General features: G+C 38.7%; 1 protein-coding gene across 3 annotated transcripts in view; it reads left to right on the forward strand.

The window, feature by feature from the left end:
• Positions 1-16184, forward strand: part of LOC143219076 (semaphorin-1A) — a 649895-nt gene extending 633711 nt beyond the window's left edge. For 2 of the 3 annotated variants that reach the window (XM_076444869.1, XM_076444870.1), the window contains 2 exons: positions 12763-12906; positions 15868-16184. In XM_076444869.1, the coding sequence (XP_076300984.1) occupies positions 12763-12906; positions 15868-16184 (461 nt within the window). The remainder of the gene's footprint in view (positions 1-12762; positions 12907-15867) is intronic. The other variant, XM_076444871.1, reaches the window with a different exon arrangement.
• The last annotated feature ends 107 nt before the right edge of the window (positions 16185-16291 follow it).

A 16291-nucleotide genomic window follows, 5' to 3' on the forward strand; every position in this document is an offset into this window, starting at 1 on the left:
CTTAAGCTTGAAATTAAATCCGTCACTTATTGCACAGTAAATTCTCTCTGGTATTCGATAATTAAACTGTTGGAATTCTGGTTGGTTCACGAATTACATGAAAACTTTTAGATCTACGAATAATTTAAAAAGTTCTTACTATATTACTCAACATAAATTGCGGAATTAATGTTATCTGTCCTAATATCCAATTCTATTTATAATTCGAATATTTTCTGAAATGCTTTTACTAAATACATTTCGCAATTCGAAAAAAGAAGTATGACGTACAAATTGATGACGTACTTGTAATTCGAATATTTTTTGAAATACTTTTCGCCCGTCACTGATTATGTATTGCAGTGGCATAACAATCGAATACAATGTCTAAATACATTTCGCATTGGAAAAAAATAGTAAATTATTATACAAATTGATGACATATTTGTAATTCGAATATTTTTTGAAATGCTTTTCGCCCGTCACTGGTGTGCTAGCACATTTTATGTTCAATTTATTGCGCTCCCTCCACACTGCAGAGGTGATAAATATTTTTGATAAAGATTTATTTGATACAAGCAGATGAAGTATACGAGAAGAGGATAACGCGCTTTCTCTTATTTCGAAGATGGCGGTACTTGCCGCGCGCCGCTCCGCTACAAGCTTGTATTTTTACACGATTCAAAGTGCGAAGAGATCTTATAAACTTCAACATATTCATATTTCATAGGGGTTATCAGCCGCCATCAATTTTCCGGTATAATCAAATTTGCATCGGGCACTCGCTCGTCGAGCGAAACTGAGGGTACGCAACGTGTATGCCATATCGGTGCATCAGAACCGTTTATAAACGCGTTTCCCTCGACCACGAGACCATAACGACTACTTAGTCGCTCCGCGAAGCATTTCGATCTCGCTTTTCACACTTTGTTCTCTTTCTTTTTCACATCGAATACTTCTTACGAGCTCCCTCGGTTCATGAATGAGACGAGAGGGAGTTAGTATTGTTGCTTTGTCCGGAAAGCGGTCAGCCATATTTGAAATCTCGAGAGCCCCGGATTTTTGCACGATGGAACATAAACTTGTAATATTCAGCTGTCCATAAACATTTCCTGCGCGGTAACTTGTTGCGAAACGCGTGGAAGCTAATTCGACTTCATGCGGTGAAATCTTTCAGAAAGATTTAACGAGTGTCTTTTGTACGAGCTAAATGCGATTTTGTTATTTTTTGCGAGAAGTATAAACGAACGAGCGCGAGTAAGTGTAAAGTGCACATCGACTATAGTATAGTGTTCAACGTATTTAAAAAGTTTGACTACGTTGATGCTGAACCAGAGTCGCCAGATTAAGACTCGTAGTGACTCGTGAAGTCACTGACAACCTCACAAGTTCGATAAAATCAAAGAAATTTATATAACGAAATAGAAATTGACAATTTAAAATATTCGACACCGAGTAGTACTTCAAACTTCTTGTATTAGGTTTGCTACTAAGTTCGCGACCTCCACATTTTCTCAAACAAAGTCATTTATATGTACATATTTTTTAAACACGAGTATTGAATTTTTATATCAAATTAATCGCAAAATTCAGAGCTTTCCAATATAATACTATGTATACACTTGAAAAGGAATGGTCACTGAATGAGGTTATAATGACACAATAAAAGAATTACAAAACAAAAAAGAAAAATCTGAACAAAATTCGGAACAATGAACAAGCTCGCGTAAAAATCGTTCCAATGTGGCCTATATTTTTTCGTATTATAATGATCTGTCTCGTTATAATGTCTCATGATAAAGATTTCAAACAAATTCTAACGAATACGAATGTTGTGCCTTTCGTTTTAGGCGAACTAATTCTTTTCTAATCAATATTTAAGCATTGGAATAAGTGTAGCTATACAAAATATGTATACATATATTCTGTGCCGTTTTTGGTGATAACGACGTCACTGTAACCATAAAGAAAGTGGTGCGGCAAGGGGTTGAGGATGTGTAAAGACTTTTCTGTCCGAGTGTGTGCGTAAAAAGAGGTGGCAGCTATGAAATCGTCGAAGGCAACCGGCTCACGAGGATTAAGAAGCGGGTTACTGCCAGTGGGCAGGGTTTGTAAATGCATCGGTAAAAATGTGAATTTGCATAAACATCCGCAATTTAGTTATCGAGTATCGATAGTGCTTGTACTCTCGGTGCCATCCCGGCGAATAGCTCATTGTCAGCTCGGCGTATTGTACCATCAGCGATTCACTTTTTTCGATTAGACAAGCTTCAGGGCTATGTATACGCGATAGCTGACTATCGGACCAATGTAAATGTATCCTGGAATCGATTTATGACATTCGACACACTGCACAACATCGTCACGGTTCGCACAACGTGCTACGGGGTTTGAAGGAGGTGGGGGTGTGGGGATAAATTGGAATTTATGTATCGGTTTATGTCGTCTGATACGCTACCATCCGGGCGTTACTTCGACGTACACGAGCGTATCGGCAAAAGTCGTAGCTGAGATCAGACGACGATCAGTCTTTCAAGGAGCGATGCCAAAAGCGGTTGTCGCTGAGAATCGATTCCCAACCCCGATAGAACCCGAAGTGTGCCGGAACTTAGGGGATGCTACCGGTACTTACAGCTGCTTCATTTGCGGTCGCCGGCGAAAGTGTGACCGACTTTCGGCGAAACTTTTCCGTGTGCTTAATCGCGAGAACGCTTACTCCGATAGAAATAAAAGTGTCGAGTAGAAAACGCTCCGTTTCCAAACGATCGGGGATAATAACGTTCCAAACTAACTCGATCGGGGACACCGTTTGAAACCGAGATTTCCCTCGCTTCTATCCGAATAATAACCCTCGAACGGCGCACAGTGGGGTGTTTGGCCCGAAAAGTCGGAGAAAAGTCGATTTCAAAATTTTGCGTAAGCCCCGTGAAACTTTTGCTGTCCGATGTAGTTAAAGGTTTGAAGAATAAGACTATTGTTCTTTTATTTGTATACGCGTGAAGCTCTGCTTCTCTCTCATTAAAGCAAGAGATTTTGTAGCACGCTTTGCGTTCTTAAACGGTCTCTGAAAGTGTTAATTCGTTAGCGATTCTAAAGTGTTTTAAAGAAATTGTATAAATTCTTACATTGCAGAGTTCTGAGTTTATTTAGAGTTTTTAATTTACCTTAATCTGCTTGACTGTTTCTTTCGTTTGCAAAATTTTCATTGTCGCTCAGGGTAACTTTCATTCAATTGTGATGATAATTCGCTTCTCAAAAACAAAATGGTTGAGGTATTTATGCAGAGTCTCTGGGGATGGATGGTGCAACCGGGTAGGAAGTTATTTCACATGCAGAACGAGATCTACAAAGGAATTTTTGCGGTTAATATTTCGCTTTTCATAACATTTTTTTCAAAAGAATTTTCACGAGGATATTCAAATGTTTTGAAGATTTGCTGGAATGCAAGACCTCAAATGGAAACAGTTTATTCTCTTTTACGTTTTATCTTTGGTCTGCCGTGTCATTCGTACGGAAATACACGGTACAATTTACTGAAGTTTATTTCACACCCTCCACTTTCCTCTCGTTAACGAAAATTTCGATTTTTTCCCAAATCTAATACAACTTCGAGTAAACAAGGAAGGATGTAAAACTGTAGGGAGAAGTAGAATTTATGCACTTGTGAAGAAAATGAGTAGGTGCAATTTAAAACAGCGAAAAGATTCAAACGCTTTGAGTGTATGAACATATTATCTTCACTACATTAAAATTATTACTGAAAAACATATATGCATTTGTATTTAGCTTCTGTGTCTTGCAACTGATGTGCAAACCTCTTATTTTGCATAAAGATCCGGAGTCTATTAATTACAATCGCGCTTACTTTGATCAATAACTTTACTCAGAAAGAAAATTGCCGGACATCTCATATGCAACAACCTAATTATTCGAAAGGAATTTATTTGATAGAAAATATTTAGCAAGAAATGTATCAACGGTCTATCGAGGGTCTGTTGTAGCCCGTAAATTGGCGATATCGGCGATCGATGAACCTACAAAAGATGTACCTACTTGCTTCTTCTTAGACTGCTGGACACTTTCGCCGTGTGGAAGTGTAGTCAAAGTGCAAACTAGAACCCTATGAACGGAAGTCGCGCTTTCATTTGTAACCGCAAATGGAACAACCGCAAGCAGCACTACCCTGCACGCTTCGCCACTTCGTTCGCTTGACCGCTAATGGAACGGATTTTTTGTAATCGCCCCAGAAACGACCGCAAATGGTGTGACACACAGTTTTCCCGAGTTCCACCCAGCGTGGGTCACCGATGAATCACACAATAGCGCACTGCTACGAAACGCCACCGAACGTTCCTAGCAAATTCCAACTTTGGTTAATAAAGTTTTTTCACATTTTCAAAAACTGCTCACACCCGGGGTCGTTTCTGCCACCACTTTTGTCTGTGCCGACAGAGACAGAGCATACTAAGCCTGCCAGTAACATATGCATGAATAAGAACAGAATGTTTCTGAATAGAATACCTCTGAACAGAATATCTCTGATCAGAATATCTCGAAACTTGTGTTACCTTTAAAAATGATGGAAAGCACACTGCCGCACACTACCGCACACCGTTGGATTGCAAACACGTGGTCAGCAGACCTAGTTGCATTCTAATTGTAAGTAACAGTTAAAAGTCAAACAGTCAAAAGTTACAGTCATAATGAGACAAAAATTAGTAAATGTTATCTAAAACAGTAATATTAGCAGAATTTCAAATTAATGTTATATTACTTTCAACTTATTAAACATATTATGGAAGAAAATAAATGTATGTTTCACTCCAGTTTGTTGCCTTTCAGGTAGAAAGGTTTTATTTTGCATAAATATCCGCTGTCTAGACATAATACAAGAATATAAAATAATTACTAGACTGCGGATCTTTATGCAAAATAGAAAATTTTCGTGTCGACTCCAAGACACAGAAGCTAAATAATATCTTTCTTATTTTAATTATTTTATTAAGCTAAAACTAATACGATGATGTTTTTAAATTGTTTTAATATACCCACTGGTTTAAATTCTATGCATTAGTTTTTGTTATAAATGCATAAAATCCGCAGTCTAATAATTAGAAATTTTTTCGGTTATTATCATTACAGTGCAGGGTAAAGTTAAAATATGGTACATCTCGTAATAGAAGCTGGTATTTGTCTAGGAAAAGTGGGTTTAATTAAATTTTGTTAATACAATTTGCTCCCACAGTTTGCAACCTCGTTCACGCGTTGCAAACTCACATGATACACCGACGTAAATGTAGTCTCAACTTATTTAACATTGTGCAATACAATATCCGCCAAGAAAACTTTTGTCCGGTAATAGTTACAAAAGTTATTAAATATAATTTATGCAACTCCTCCCTTTACGTTACAGTGTATAATAATAGTTGCTGACGGATACATTCCATAGAATATGTAGAACGTATCGGGATATTATAAAAAGGTATTGATAAAATTATTTCATTATTTCAATAAAAATAACAAAGAAATTCTATTTATTCTTATAATTATAAAAAAAAAATCGTGAGAAACTGCAATTTTCGTCATCTTTAAGCGTTTGTAGCTTACTGCAACGTTGACCGATTTTGACGAAATTTTCAGTGTGTGTACACAATTAACACAGACCCCTTCAAAATGTATTTTTTCAAATTTCAATTTAGGCCCCATAAAAAAGTTTGTAAACAACAACTTTTAGTATTTTCCCTGTAATTCCGACCGATTACAATTTTTTCAAACATTTTTTTCACGATAAAGGTGAATTCTTCTCGATCGAAAAATTTATTATTGTAAATGATCGAACCCTGCGCCGAAATCATGAAATTTATTATATATTTTTTTCACGATTTGTGTAATAAACTAATTGCTCTAACTTCTCAAAAGAAAGTCGTATGATCTGATATTAAAAAAGTTATCGTCCTTTTAAAAGTGTCCGAATACTAGTTTGGTTCACTGTAGGTAGTTCAGAATTGTATTTGATTAGAAAACTGTCAATCGGAAGCAATCCGAAATATTGTAATTTTAATCTCGCCATGTCATGCACCGCGGGACCGATTATACGTGGCAGGGTACTCCGAAAGCAAGTTTGACCTACTCCTCTTTTATTGGCTGCATGAATTATCCACGAGGCGAAATTGCATGAACGGCCGGTCTCAGTGAAACTTGCCGCGCTTACGCAGCTATCACGGAAGAAAGTTGCCTCTTAAGGTACTCAGCGTTATTACACATAACTTTCGGTGTGCTGCGCGTAAGAAGCTACCCGGGATGCACTGTCGCAGCGCATCAAGATGAAAGTCGATTGGTGAGCGACGATGTAACGAGGGCACTTATTGCTAACCGGCTCCGGTCATTATTAAATCTCCGCAAAACGGATTAACCGACGTAGATCCGTATCATGCAGCCGCCAATTAATTTTAATCGACCGTAACAACGTTCCGACGCTCTCGATTACTTAATTATTCGTCAAGAAAAGACATTGCCGCAACTGTCACCCATACAACGGACGAGATTTCTAGCGAAACTCCATAGAATGTTCAACGGTCAATTATACGGTATTCTTTCACCGTGATCATTCTTCATTGACCCTTTTATAATTCTATTTCTGTCGTTGTAACATCATACATCTAAATTCTAAATGATGGTAGGTGGGGTTTACGTCAGTTCAAGACGCGACGTGTACCCCAACTCGCATACTTGCAGCCGACAAATTTTAAACTAGACCATTATTTAGACTTATCACTATATTCCCCTAAATAAAAATTATTAGAGTACATCTTACGTAGGTGTGCATTTAAAAAATTGATAAACTAATATGTATTACCGTCTTGCTTGATCAGATAATTTATTAAATAATAACGAAATCATACGTGCAAATTCAATGACAAAATCCACTACTAAAGTTATGTTCACGTATTATGGAACATATTATGGAACAGCTTGTACATTTTAACACTATGGAATACGAAAAAGTCAAAGTTACTCATTTTTGAGATTTTGTAAGAGTTACAAGAATAATTGACAGAAAATGAATAATTCTCCAGAAAAGCATTCATGTCATTTCAGTAATTGTAAGATACAAAATTTAAATCAATGATTTCTACCCATTCAGTGTATCGAATGTTAACAATACCTGCCACAGAATGTTTGTTACACTTTAATTAGTCAATTTAACTGAAAAACATCGTGATTTATCTCAATGACATAAAACCTACTCGATAAATGAAAATATATTGTTAACGATAAATTACATAATTAAGGCAACGATCAAATTTCGTGTAAACACAGCTCTGTGAAATGAAGCTTCGAAATATTTTCGATGCTACACGATTACAACAATCGAAAAATCTGAACAAAATCGTACATTTCGTTGTCAACGAAAAAATGCAATTAAAATCCAGCGGTCTTTCATGTTTTATTAAAAAATTGACGGATACGAAGGTTGATAGATATATATTAAACAAACAAGGCACATCCGTATAGAAATCGTTCACAATAAGCATTCTTCGGCCCGCGGCTCTGACAGTTAATTAATTGCTGAGACGTGTTACAATGATGGTTTTTTTCTATGCCCTCGCCGAGGAGGGTAAGGGTCTCGTGTTAATTATTTCACGATGTATGCACGCGCAGCTTAGTGATTTAGTTTCTCTCTTGTAATGAGAAGAAAATTCCTCGATAATTAATTGTTTCTACGTGATTCATTATTCCGATCGAATTAAATGTTCCTCGCAACAATCTCTTGCATTTCATGAAAACGTAATAACTAGACTGCGGATTTTATGCATTCATGAGCAGGTGTAATTCAAAACAGGGAAAAGACTAAGAGAGAATTAACATATAAAAATCATTAATGAGGAAAATAAATTTTTACTCAGCTCCTATAGCTTGCAATCGATGTACAAAAATTTTATTTTGCATAAAGATCCGTAGCCTAGTAATAACATTCTAATTAGCGTTTTCGTACTGAGAGCTACATTGAAGAAGTGCTTCTCAACTTTTAAATAAACTTACTTTGGTCATCTAAAATACAAAATTTACAAAATCTAAGGTATTGAATAATTGATTTATATAATCATTTCATTTGCTCATTATATATATACATATAGAATCTCAAACTTTTTCATTTATTTAATCAAAGTCCTAGCTGCACTGCACAAACAGGAGTGAAATAGAGATTCATAGGTTTTTTAATACGTTCAATAAGTTGAAAATAACGTAATAGTATGTTAAAATTCTTGTAGCGCTTTTACTTATTAAAATTACAGCTTCTGATTTTTGTCATAAACGCATAAAATCCGCAGTCTAATAATAAATTTGCCTGTTCGTGGTTGATAGCCGTCAAAATTAATAAATGAATGGCCAACAACACCCCAAAAACGATAGGGCGGACTATGTAAATAACCTGAAACATTTGATTAGCAGTTTCTGTAAAAAGGGGCTGATTTCGTGCGAGATCAGTATGCACGCGGAAAGCGTACACGATTTGTCCACAATTCGCCGGTCGAATGCAAGAACGCTTATCACCGAGACACATATAATTTTCTTCGAGCGTGGACGTGCCTCGATAAACTCGCCTGCAGAATAATTTCTAACTGTACAGAACTTATTCCGGTGTGCACCTTATCATGCGCGCAGGTTTGCCAACTAACAAGCATTAGTTGCACGGAAACGGTACGACGTACGGTTCTCGGATTTTTCCGCAAGCTCGTTCGAGAGATCTCGCCAAACCCGCCGCGTATTGAGATTCCCCGTTCCGAGTATTTTCTGCAAAATGTATACTGCACGAAATGTACGAAAAGCGCTTTAAACATGGTAAATTATTAGGATGTTGCATACGAAATGCCGTTTTCTTACGCACGTTCCCGGAATATCATTTCCGTTGTAGTCCCTTACGATTCTCCGGAGAATCTACTAGTGTAGCTGCGATTATATCTTCGCAATGCACCGTAGAAATCTGTATTCCGCTTGTGCTTTTCTATTTTCGAAAAAAATATTTTCTCTACAATTCCAGTCGCGGGTATACCGCCATCTTACAGTCCGATTTTCTGCAGATTTATCTCCAATTTATTCGAATTGATACGTGTCGCTAATAGAGTAAGTTGTTGGATATAAAATGTCCGATTTTACTGCCCACATGTTGTCCACAACCAAAAATCTATTAACTCTTTTTTTTTTAGTTTAAGGACGCGTGGAAAAAATACATTTGCCTACTTCCTCCCGAAAGGTAGTGTGGGGCTCGGTTTCCCCAATACCCACAAAAAAAACCACACTAGGACTTATGCCCGTTCCTCCCTCAACTTCTGGCTCGCTGGAGGGCCAGATGGGGCTCAGTTTTTCGCATTTTTCCCGTCTGGTTTATTATGCCTGCTGGCTCTACTCATGTTCTTGTCCAATTAAAAAGATAAATCTATTGACCCCTGGACTCCTGCTAACTCTAGGCCTATGCCGGAGTAATTTCTAACCCACACCTATATTTCATTAATACAGTTTGCTTCCGATATAAAACGATAGCTCGGGACTACCCTTCGTCGTATTTCGAACGTAGCGACAAACTATAAAGTGGCACAAAGCGGTGTCGAGCAAACGAGAAGAAAAAGAGGAGATGTTCTAATATGTATTGAAATAAACAGCGTCGTTTTATATCGGAAGAAAACTGTACTACCCCTGTCACGAGTGATTCCATAGCATATGGAGGGTTAACTAGACGAAAATGCTTATACAGGGTCATCCGTTCTTAAACGGCCAAACGTTAACCAGCTGTAGAGGACCCCAAATGGAACAACTTTTACCCCTATCACTTTTTTTGTTTCGGCCTTGATTTCCAGATAATTGCAAAAAACCATCATTTTTTGAGTTTACATAAAATTAAATATCTCAGGACTCCAATGATGAATCTTGATGGTTTTTCCTTTGTTTAGTTTAAAATAAGTAGGGGCATCTTTTTTATTAAATAAACTTTTTTGTATGATCTTCGGATTAAAAAAAAAAGTGATAGGGGTAAAAGTTGTTCCATTTGGGGTCCTCTACAGCTGGTTAACGTTTGGCCGTTTAAAAACGGATGACCCTGTATAATATTATGTATATTCTTTTTTATTGCTGGTAATTTGCTTCGAGACCAGACTTTGGCATTAATCGATTAAACTTTTAACCAGGATTGATTGATTAATGTGTACGATTAAAAAGGTAATCATTGAAAAATACACGATTCATTCAATCGATTGATGAAGTTAATCGCCACAAGGTCTATCCATAAATTGTAATAAGGAAGGAGAGAGAGAGAGAGAGAGACAAAGAGCGGAGATGGATAATGGAGAGAAATATATCTCAACAGAGAAAATCAGTTTACATTTTTGTTCAGTATGCATACAGTTTTGATTCCGTGTTTCATTTCGAAATTTCAACAGTTAATCATTAATTAATTATCCGATTGACGATTGTAACTGAAAAGAATGTAATCGTTAACCGCAATTAACAACTAAAGTAGGAGTTTAAGTGTTAATTGCGATTAACGATTGAAGTAGAAATTTATTCGTCAATCGTTGATTAAATTTTTGCCCAACTCTGTTCGAAACTCGAAACCAGCTAGAAAGCCATAATTGCCATTAACTGGATGTACAGTTAAAACGAATGTTTTGTAATGGATACCGGATTCGTAAACTCTATCTGAATCATGAAGCAGTCACCTACGTTCGTTCTCTAGCCGGCCAGTGAAATCAGTAAAACCTCATTACATATCGCTTCCGATGGTCTCCCTTCGTGCATTGACTGCGACGGTTACTTGCAATTTGTTGCAAACCGCTTTGCCCTTTCACCATCGTCTATACTAACGCTCCTTGTAGTATACTACACCATGATATCGCACGGCTAACGGCCTCTTCCTGCCCACTTTGTGTGCCTACGTACGTCTGTACGTGTGACATTTTACGCGGCACACCATTGAAGCCGAAGTGTCGTGCTCCCTCGGTAGCACATGCCATTAGGATTACGCGATCCTTTTAGACGGGCTTTTTAATGGCGGAGTCGAAACGGTCGTATTTAACACCGCGGTGGAATTCCTCGTTTCTCTCTGTAACTAACCGACTAATCAACTACAAGTACATTGACACATTCGCGTCCACTGCTGGCTAATAAACTTCGTCCAACATAGTGCGTAACTTTTTGCATTCGATTAATGCTTGTAATTCGACACTCCGCGGATTACAACGCACTAAACTTTCATTATTTCCCTGTTGTAAACCGACGCTCGACATTATTTACCTCACAACACACAATCGGATTCACAGTCAACACTTCGGCCGAAAATTCACCAAATGTTTCGTTAGTTTTCAGGCTCAGTTGAAAGTTATTAATAGACTGCGGAATTTTATGCAAAATAAAAATTGTTTGCAACGACTGCGACAAACAAGAGCCAAGTAATAATTTCTTTCATTCTTCGGTAATGTTTTTCAGCTGCAACTAACACATTGATGTTGTTAAATGTTTTTCATTTGATCACTGTTTTAAATTGCGACTATCCATTTTTGTCATAAATGCATAAAATCCGCAGTCTAGTTATTAAATTCGATCTCCTGTCAAACGGAACAAATATCATTTAGGGGATCTAGAATGGGATAGAAAAATGGCGCCGGGAGACATTATTTTTTTCAATTAATAAATAAGAAATAGTTACATGCCATCATAAGGTTCCGATTCGATGGTGAACGTTTAAAAATGTACTAACTTAATGTAGTTGTATCCAATTTGTTTGCTAAAAATAGCACGATGTTAACACGATTAAAACATGTAAATTTACGATCATAAATGAGAATCATGAACCATTTTAAAAGCCATTTTTGATCGATGCTGAATTTTTGGACCGAATGGTATTTATTGTTTCCTTTTGTTAGGAGATAGAGTGTTGTAAATTCTTACAATTCCTCTTTTAACCCTAGATAACTCGATCACAAATATAATTCAACTTTTCTTATTTAGCAATGAAAACACTTCACCGTGTAAAGAAACAGGATTTATTGATATACCAGTTATCCAGGGTTAAAATAATTACAACATCTGACAAAATTCTTCTGTTAGACAACAGTGATCTATTTTTGGCTGAAATATTCCAAAACTGTGTACAACCTCTCAACTAATAATAAGAAAGTAACTTTGCAAGTGGAATTTCGTGGAAAATCAGACACAGGCGGCGCTGTGTCCGAGATTATAATATCATTTTACAACGATTTGATGGGACTTGCAATATCAGTATGCGAGTGCCGCTTTTGTACGTATCGATTTCATGAAATCTCTCTAAAATGATATTGTTCATCCTCATTGCTTTGTGAATCCTGACCTGATACTCTTGACCAGATTCATGGATGGGTTCAACAATTTAAGGAATTAATAATATTATCGACTATAATGTTCTAACGAAAATGCTACAAGTTTCTGAAGGGATACTGTTTGTTCGTTTACACCAATACGAACGCGACAACAATGGTTAAAACCATCCGACAGAAATGGGATTCTTCCACAGTGCACCTGCTAATCTCATACATCAGCTTCTCAGAAGTCGTGCAACCAGGTCAAATCGGCGTTTGCACGGCTTCTGCGAGCACGTATTTTTCAGTCGCATGTAATCAAGTCCAGCGCGATCAGCTCTCGTACAATATGTGTAATCATGATTTACGTTCTCGCGCATCCATTGTCTTGCCTTTTAACCCGATTGTCCACCATCTGTGTCCCCATCATCAAATTGGTGAAATGTTGCTTCAGAGATGGCGAAGCCCGTGCAACCAGCGGTTCCGCCCGAAATCGGGCGCGGCGAGCAGCCCGTTGAACGGGAAAATGAAATCGTCATCGAGCTGGATCCACAAACTCAGTACGGTCGTACGCAGCCACGAGCTAACGAGCCTCAAGGTAATCATTTGCGCAATATCCAGGTGGTCCACCATCCAACATCTTACGAAACGACACATTACTTTTCTTCATTTCTCTTGTGGTTTTCCTTGTTCATTAGTCTCCACCTCGACCATCATGCAGGGTGTTCCAAAAATATTCTACTTCCTTGAAAAGGTTGATTCCTGAGGTCGTTTCACTTTTTCCTTCGCGAAAATCTCCGCGGCTTCATTCGGCAATTATTAAGGCTCCAGAATTGCAAGGGTGCGGGATTCGCCTTCTCATTTCTCGATAATACAAACACGGGGGTTTTCAGTAGTCAAAAACGCTAGATAAAACATCGATCTAGGGCACTATCTCCCTCAACCGTCCTATTTTTTCGTTTACGAGGCGTAATTTGCATTATTCGGCATGTAGCTATGAAAATAACTACATGCGCAGTTGTATGCTTCCGAATAATGCAAATTACGCCTCGTAAACGAAAAAATAGGACTTTTGAGGGAGATAGCGCCCTAGATCGATCTTTTATCTAGTGTTTGTGACTACTGAAAAGCCCCGTGTTTATATTATCGAAGGCGAATCCCTTGCAATCCTGGAAAAAGGAGTCTACCCCCTTAACGAAAAACATGGGCCAATCAAAGTACGGCTACTGTGGACGGATCGGTCCGAATTTTTTTATTAATAACTCCATAACGAAGCCTCGGAAAAGAAATGACCTCAGGAATCACCCCTCTCAACTTCATTAGTTTTTGGAACATCCTGTACATCACACTGTCTCGCACACACACGCACCATACCTGAGATCACGCACACTAACACACAGCCGTTTCTACCCGAAGGTTGCGCTGGTTTTATTCCTTACAATCGCATACACACGATGTGTTGTGTTCTAACTTCACGCACCATATCAACCCCGTTGTTTGTAATTAAATTGTTGCGCTGCCATTTTTCGTGTTCCCGCCATCTAGTCTCGCTAAAAAATCGTTCCATTTGGGGGACATGGGCCCAGAGGAACCTTGTGCACATGGTTACGCGAATGAACGGCCATTCAGCGATAGAACTCAAACCATGAAACTGTACGTTTCGAGAGGATCACGTCGATTTCCATTGATCTGCGATCCTTTGCGAACAGCATGGTCTCGTTCGATCTCTCTACGCCGACGATCGCCGATCCCACGTTAAGCCCGGTACACGCTTGTATACAATGTTCCTAAACAAGGTAGCGGAACAAATGATCAGAAAGATGGATTCACATCCATGTTAGTCCGACATAGTCACAGCTTGATCTTATACAAGATTAGAATCAGATGTTTTTCCGTAGAACCATTATCTGTACGCTTCAATTTATGCAGGTTACTTTTGACATGTTGAATGCCGCTATCGAGATGCTTAGAAATGGATGACGTCGAATACAACTCATTTAATATCGTCGTTCACTAAATGGTAGTACAGAGAACTATTCGAAGTTCGTCCGGCACTCAACGTGTTAATAATCTAACCATTTTTACATCTCGTCGAAGAAACGGAAGAATGAATAAGAAGAACTTGCTGGTGTTAGTATGTACCAAGAAGCTATTCGAGGTGATCCAGTTAGGTGTCTCGCCTTGTATATTCGCGATTACATTAAAAGCACGTAGAATTTTATAATTTTCATCTTTGCCACGGTCACTTAACACAACAAGCCCAACTGAATTTATTAATTAATTTTGCTTGCCTTTGTTAGAATCCCCTGAAGTGTTTCCGGGTAGTTCGCAACAGCATACAAACAGTTGCGGTACCATGTTGTGAAACATTGTTCCCAAGTACGTACTAAGCTTAACGATGAACGCGATGGAATTTAATGGCAGGGATACAAATTATAAAACCACCATATAAACGTGTACGCGTTCGTAGAGCAAGAAGGAAACTAAAAGGTAAAACGAAGTTTCAGCGAACGGGTGGACGAGCATTCGATCGCGACGACGATAGAATGATTCGCGTTTATAAAGAGAGGTGGATAAAGTTTGATCGCGTAAGATTAACCCTTTGCAGTCGGAGCTATTTTAACTCGAAAATTCAACATTTCTTCCGACCTAGAATCATTCCATTGTATATGATTTTTTTTTTCATTTTATGAATATGAGATTGATATAACACCTCATGCAATACTAAAATGTGTAGTTGATTAGATACCAACATATGTAATAATATAAACAATACTGTGAATAATGGTGCAGCAATTTTTAGTGGTGACTCTGAGTCAACACTCGAGTGCTAAGGGTTAAATCGACAAGATCGATTCCTGTATGACCGGTCTCCGGTGGAAAATAGTATTCCGCCGAGTTGCGTCGGTGTACACAGTTCTGTTCCGCTATAAGACTACGATGTTTGTTTCTCAACAAGAAAATCTCTATCCCCTCTTCTTCTTTCGAAGTTGTCCGCTCGATATCGCTTAGTACCAGAGGGTTTGTGATAACTAGACTGCGGATCTTTATGCAAAATAAAAAATGTTTGCATTGATTGCAAGATTCAGGAGCCAAATAACAAATACATTCTTCTTTTAATTATCTTTTTAAGGTGAAACTAATACACTGGTGGCCTTAAATCTTTTCAATACCTCCACTGTTTTAAATTGTGCGTACCCATTTTCGTCATAAATGCATAAAATCCGCAGTCTAGTGATAACCTATCCTTTTCCAACGAAAGACATCGCACATTTTCGGTGTTCACTCTCGGCTCACTCGAGAGCAAACTCAAGCCGCATAGGTACCCTGTTCCGCAATACGACGGAAGCCGTCCTGAGCCATCGACTTATAGCGAAACAAAACTGTAATCGTTGAAGAACCGTGACCGGAGAGTCCCACAGGCTACACTACCATTCTCCACACCCGATCTTCGTTCCCTATCCCCGGACTTGTTGGTACCCGCAAAAATTCCTATCCGCAAGAAGCAATAAGTCGTCGTACCGTGTCTGCTTCTGTACTAATTCAAGTTTCATTGCAGACGTGATCGCAACGCCGGTGGTTTACTCCGCCCAGACTCTGACCGGTGCTCTGATAGGGACCTGCTTCTTCTCGCTGGTAGCGGGTTTCGCTTCCGGTTTTTGGTTCTCTCAGAGGCTGCGCGGTGCGCCGTACCCGGAGCCGTCGGAGCAACGGCAACAGCTGAACAGATTGACCGAGAGCTCCGAGTCGCCGGGCTTCAACAACAAGTCCATCAACCTGGTGCTGAACGTGCCGCCGAAGAACCCGAACGGAAAGAACGCGAACTCCTCGGCGGAGAACAAACCGGTGCAGAAGGTGAAGAAGACGTACATATGATATAGAAGACGACACAGGGCCGTCTGAGGCTTGCCGCAGGACCCCACGGGTTCCGGCTCTTCTTCTTTCTCCTCTTCCTCCGATCTCGCGGAATCAGACGGTCGCAA

Source organism: Lasioglossum baleicum, unplaced genomic scaffold (genome assembly GCF_051020765.1).
Source record: "Lasioglossum baleicum unplaced genomic scaffold, iyLasBale1 scaffold0021, whole genome shotgun sequence".
Lineage (NCBI taxonomy): Eukaryota > Metazoa > Arthropoda > Insecta > Hymenoptera > Halictidae > Lasioglossum > Lasioglossum baleicum.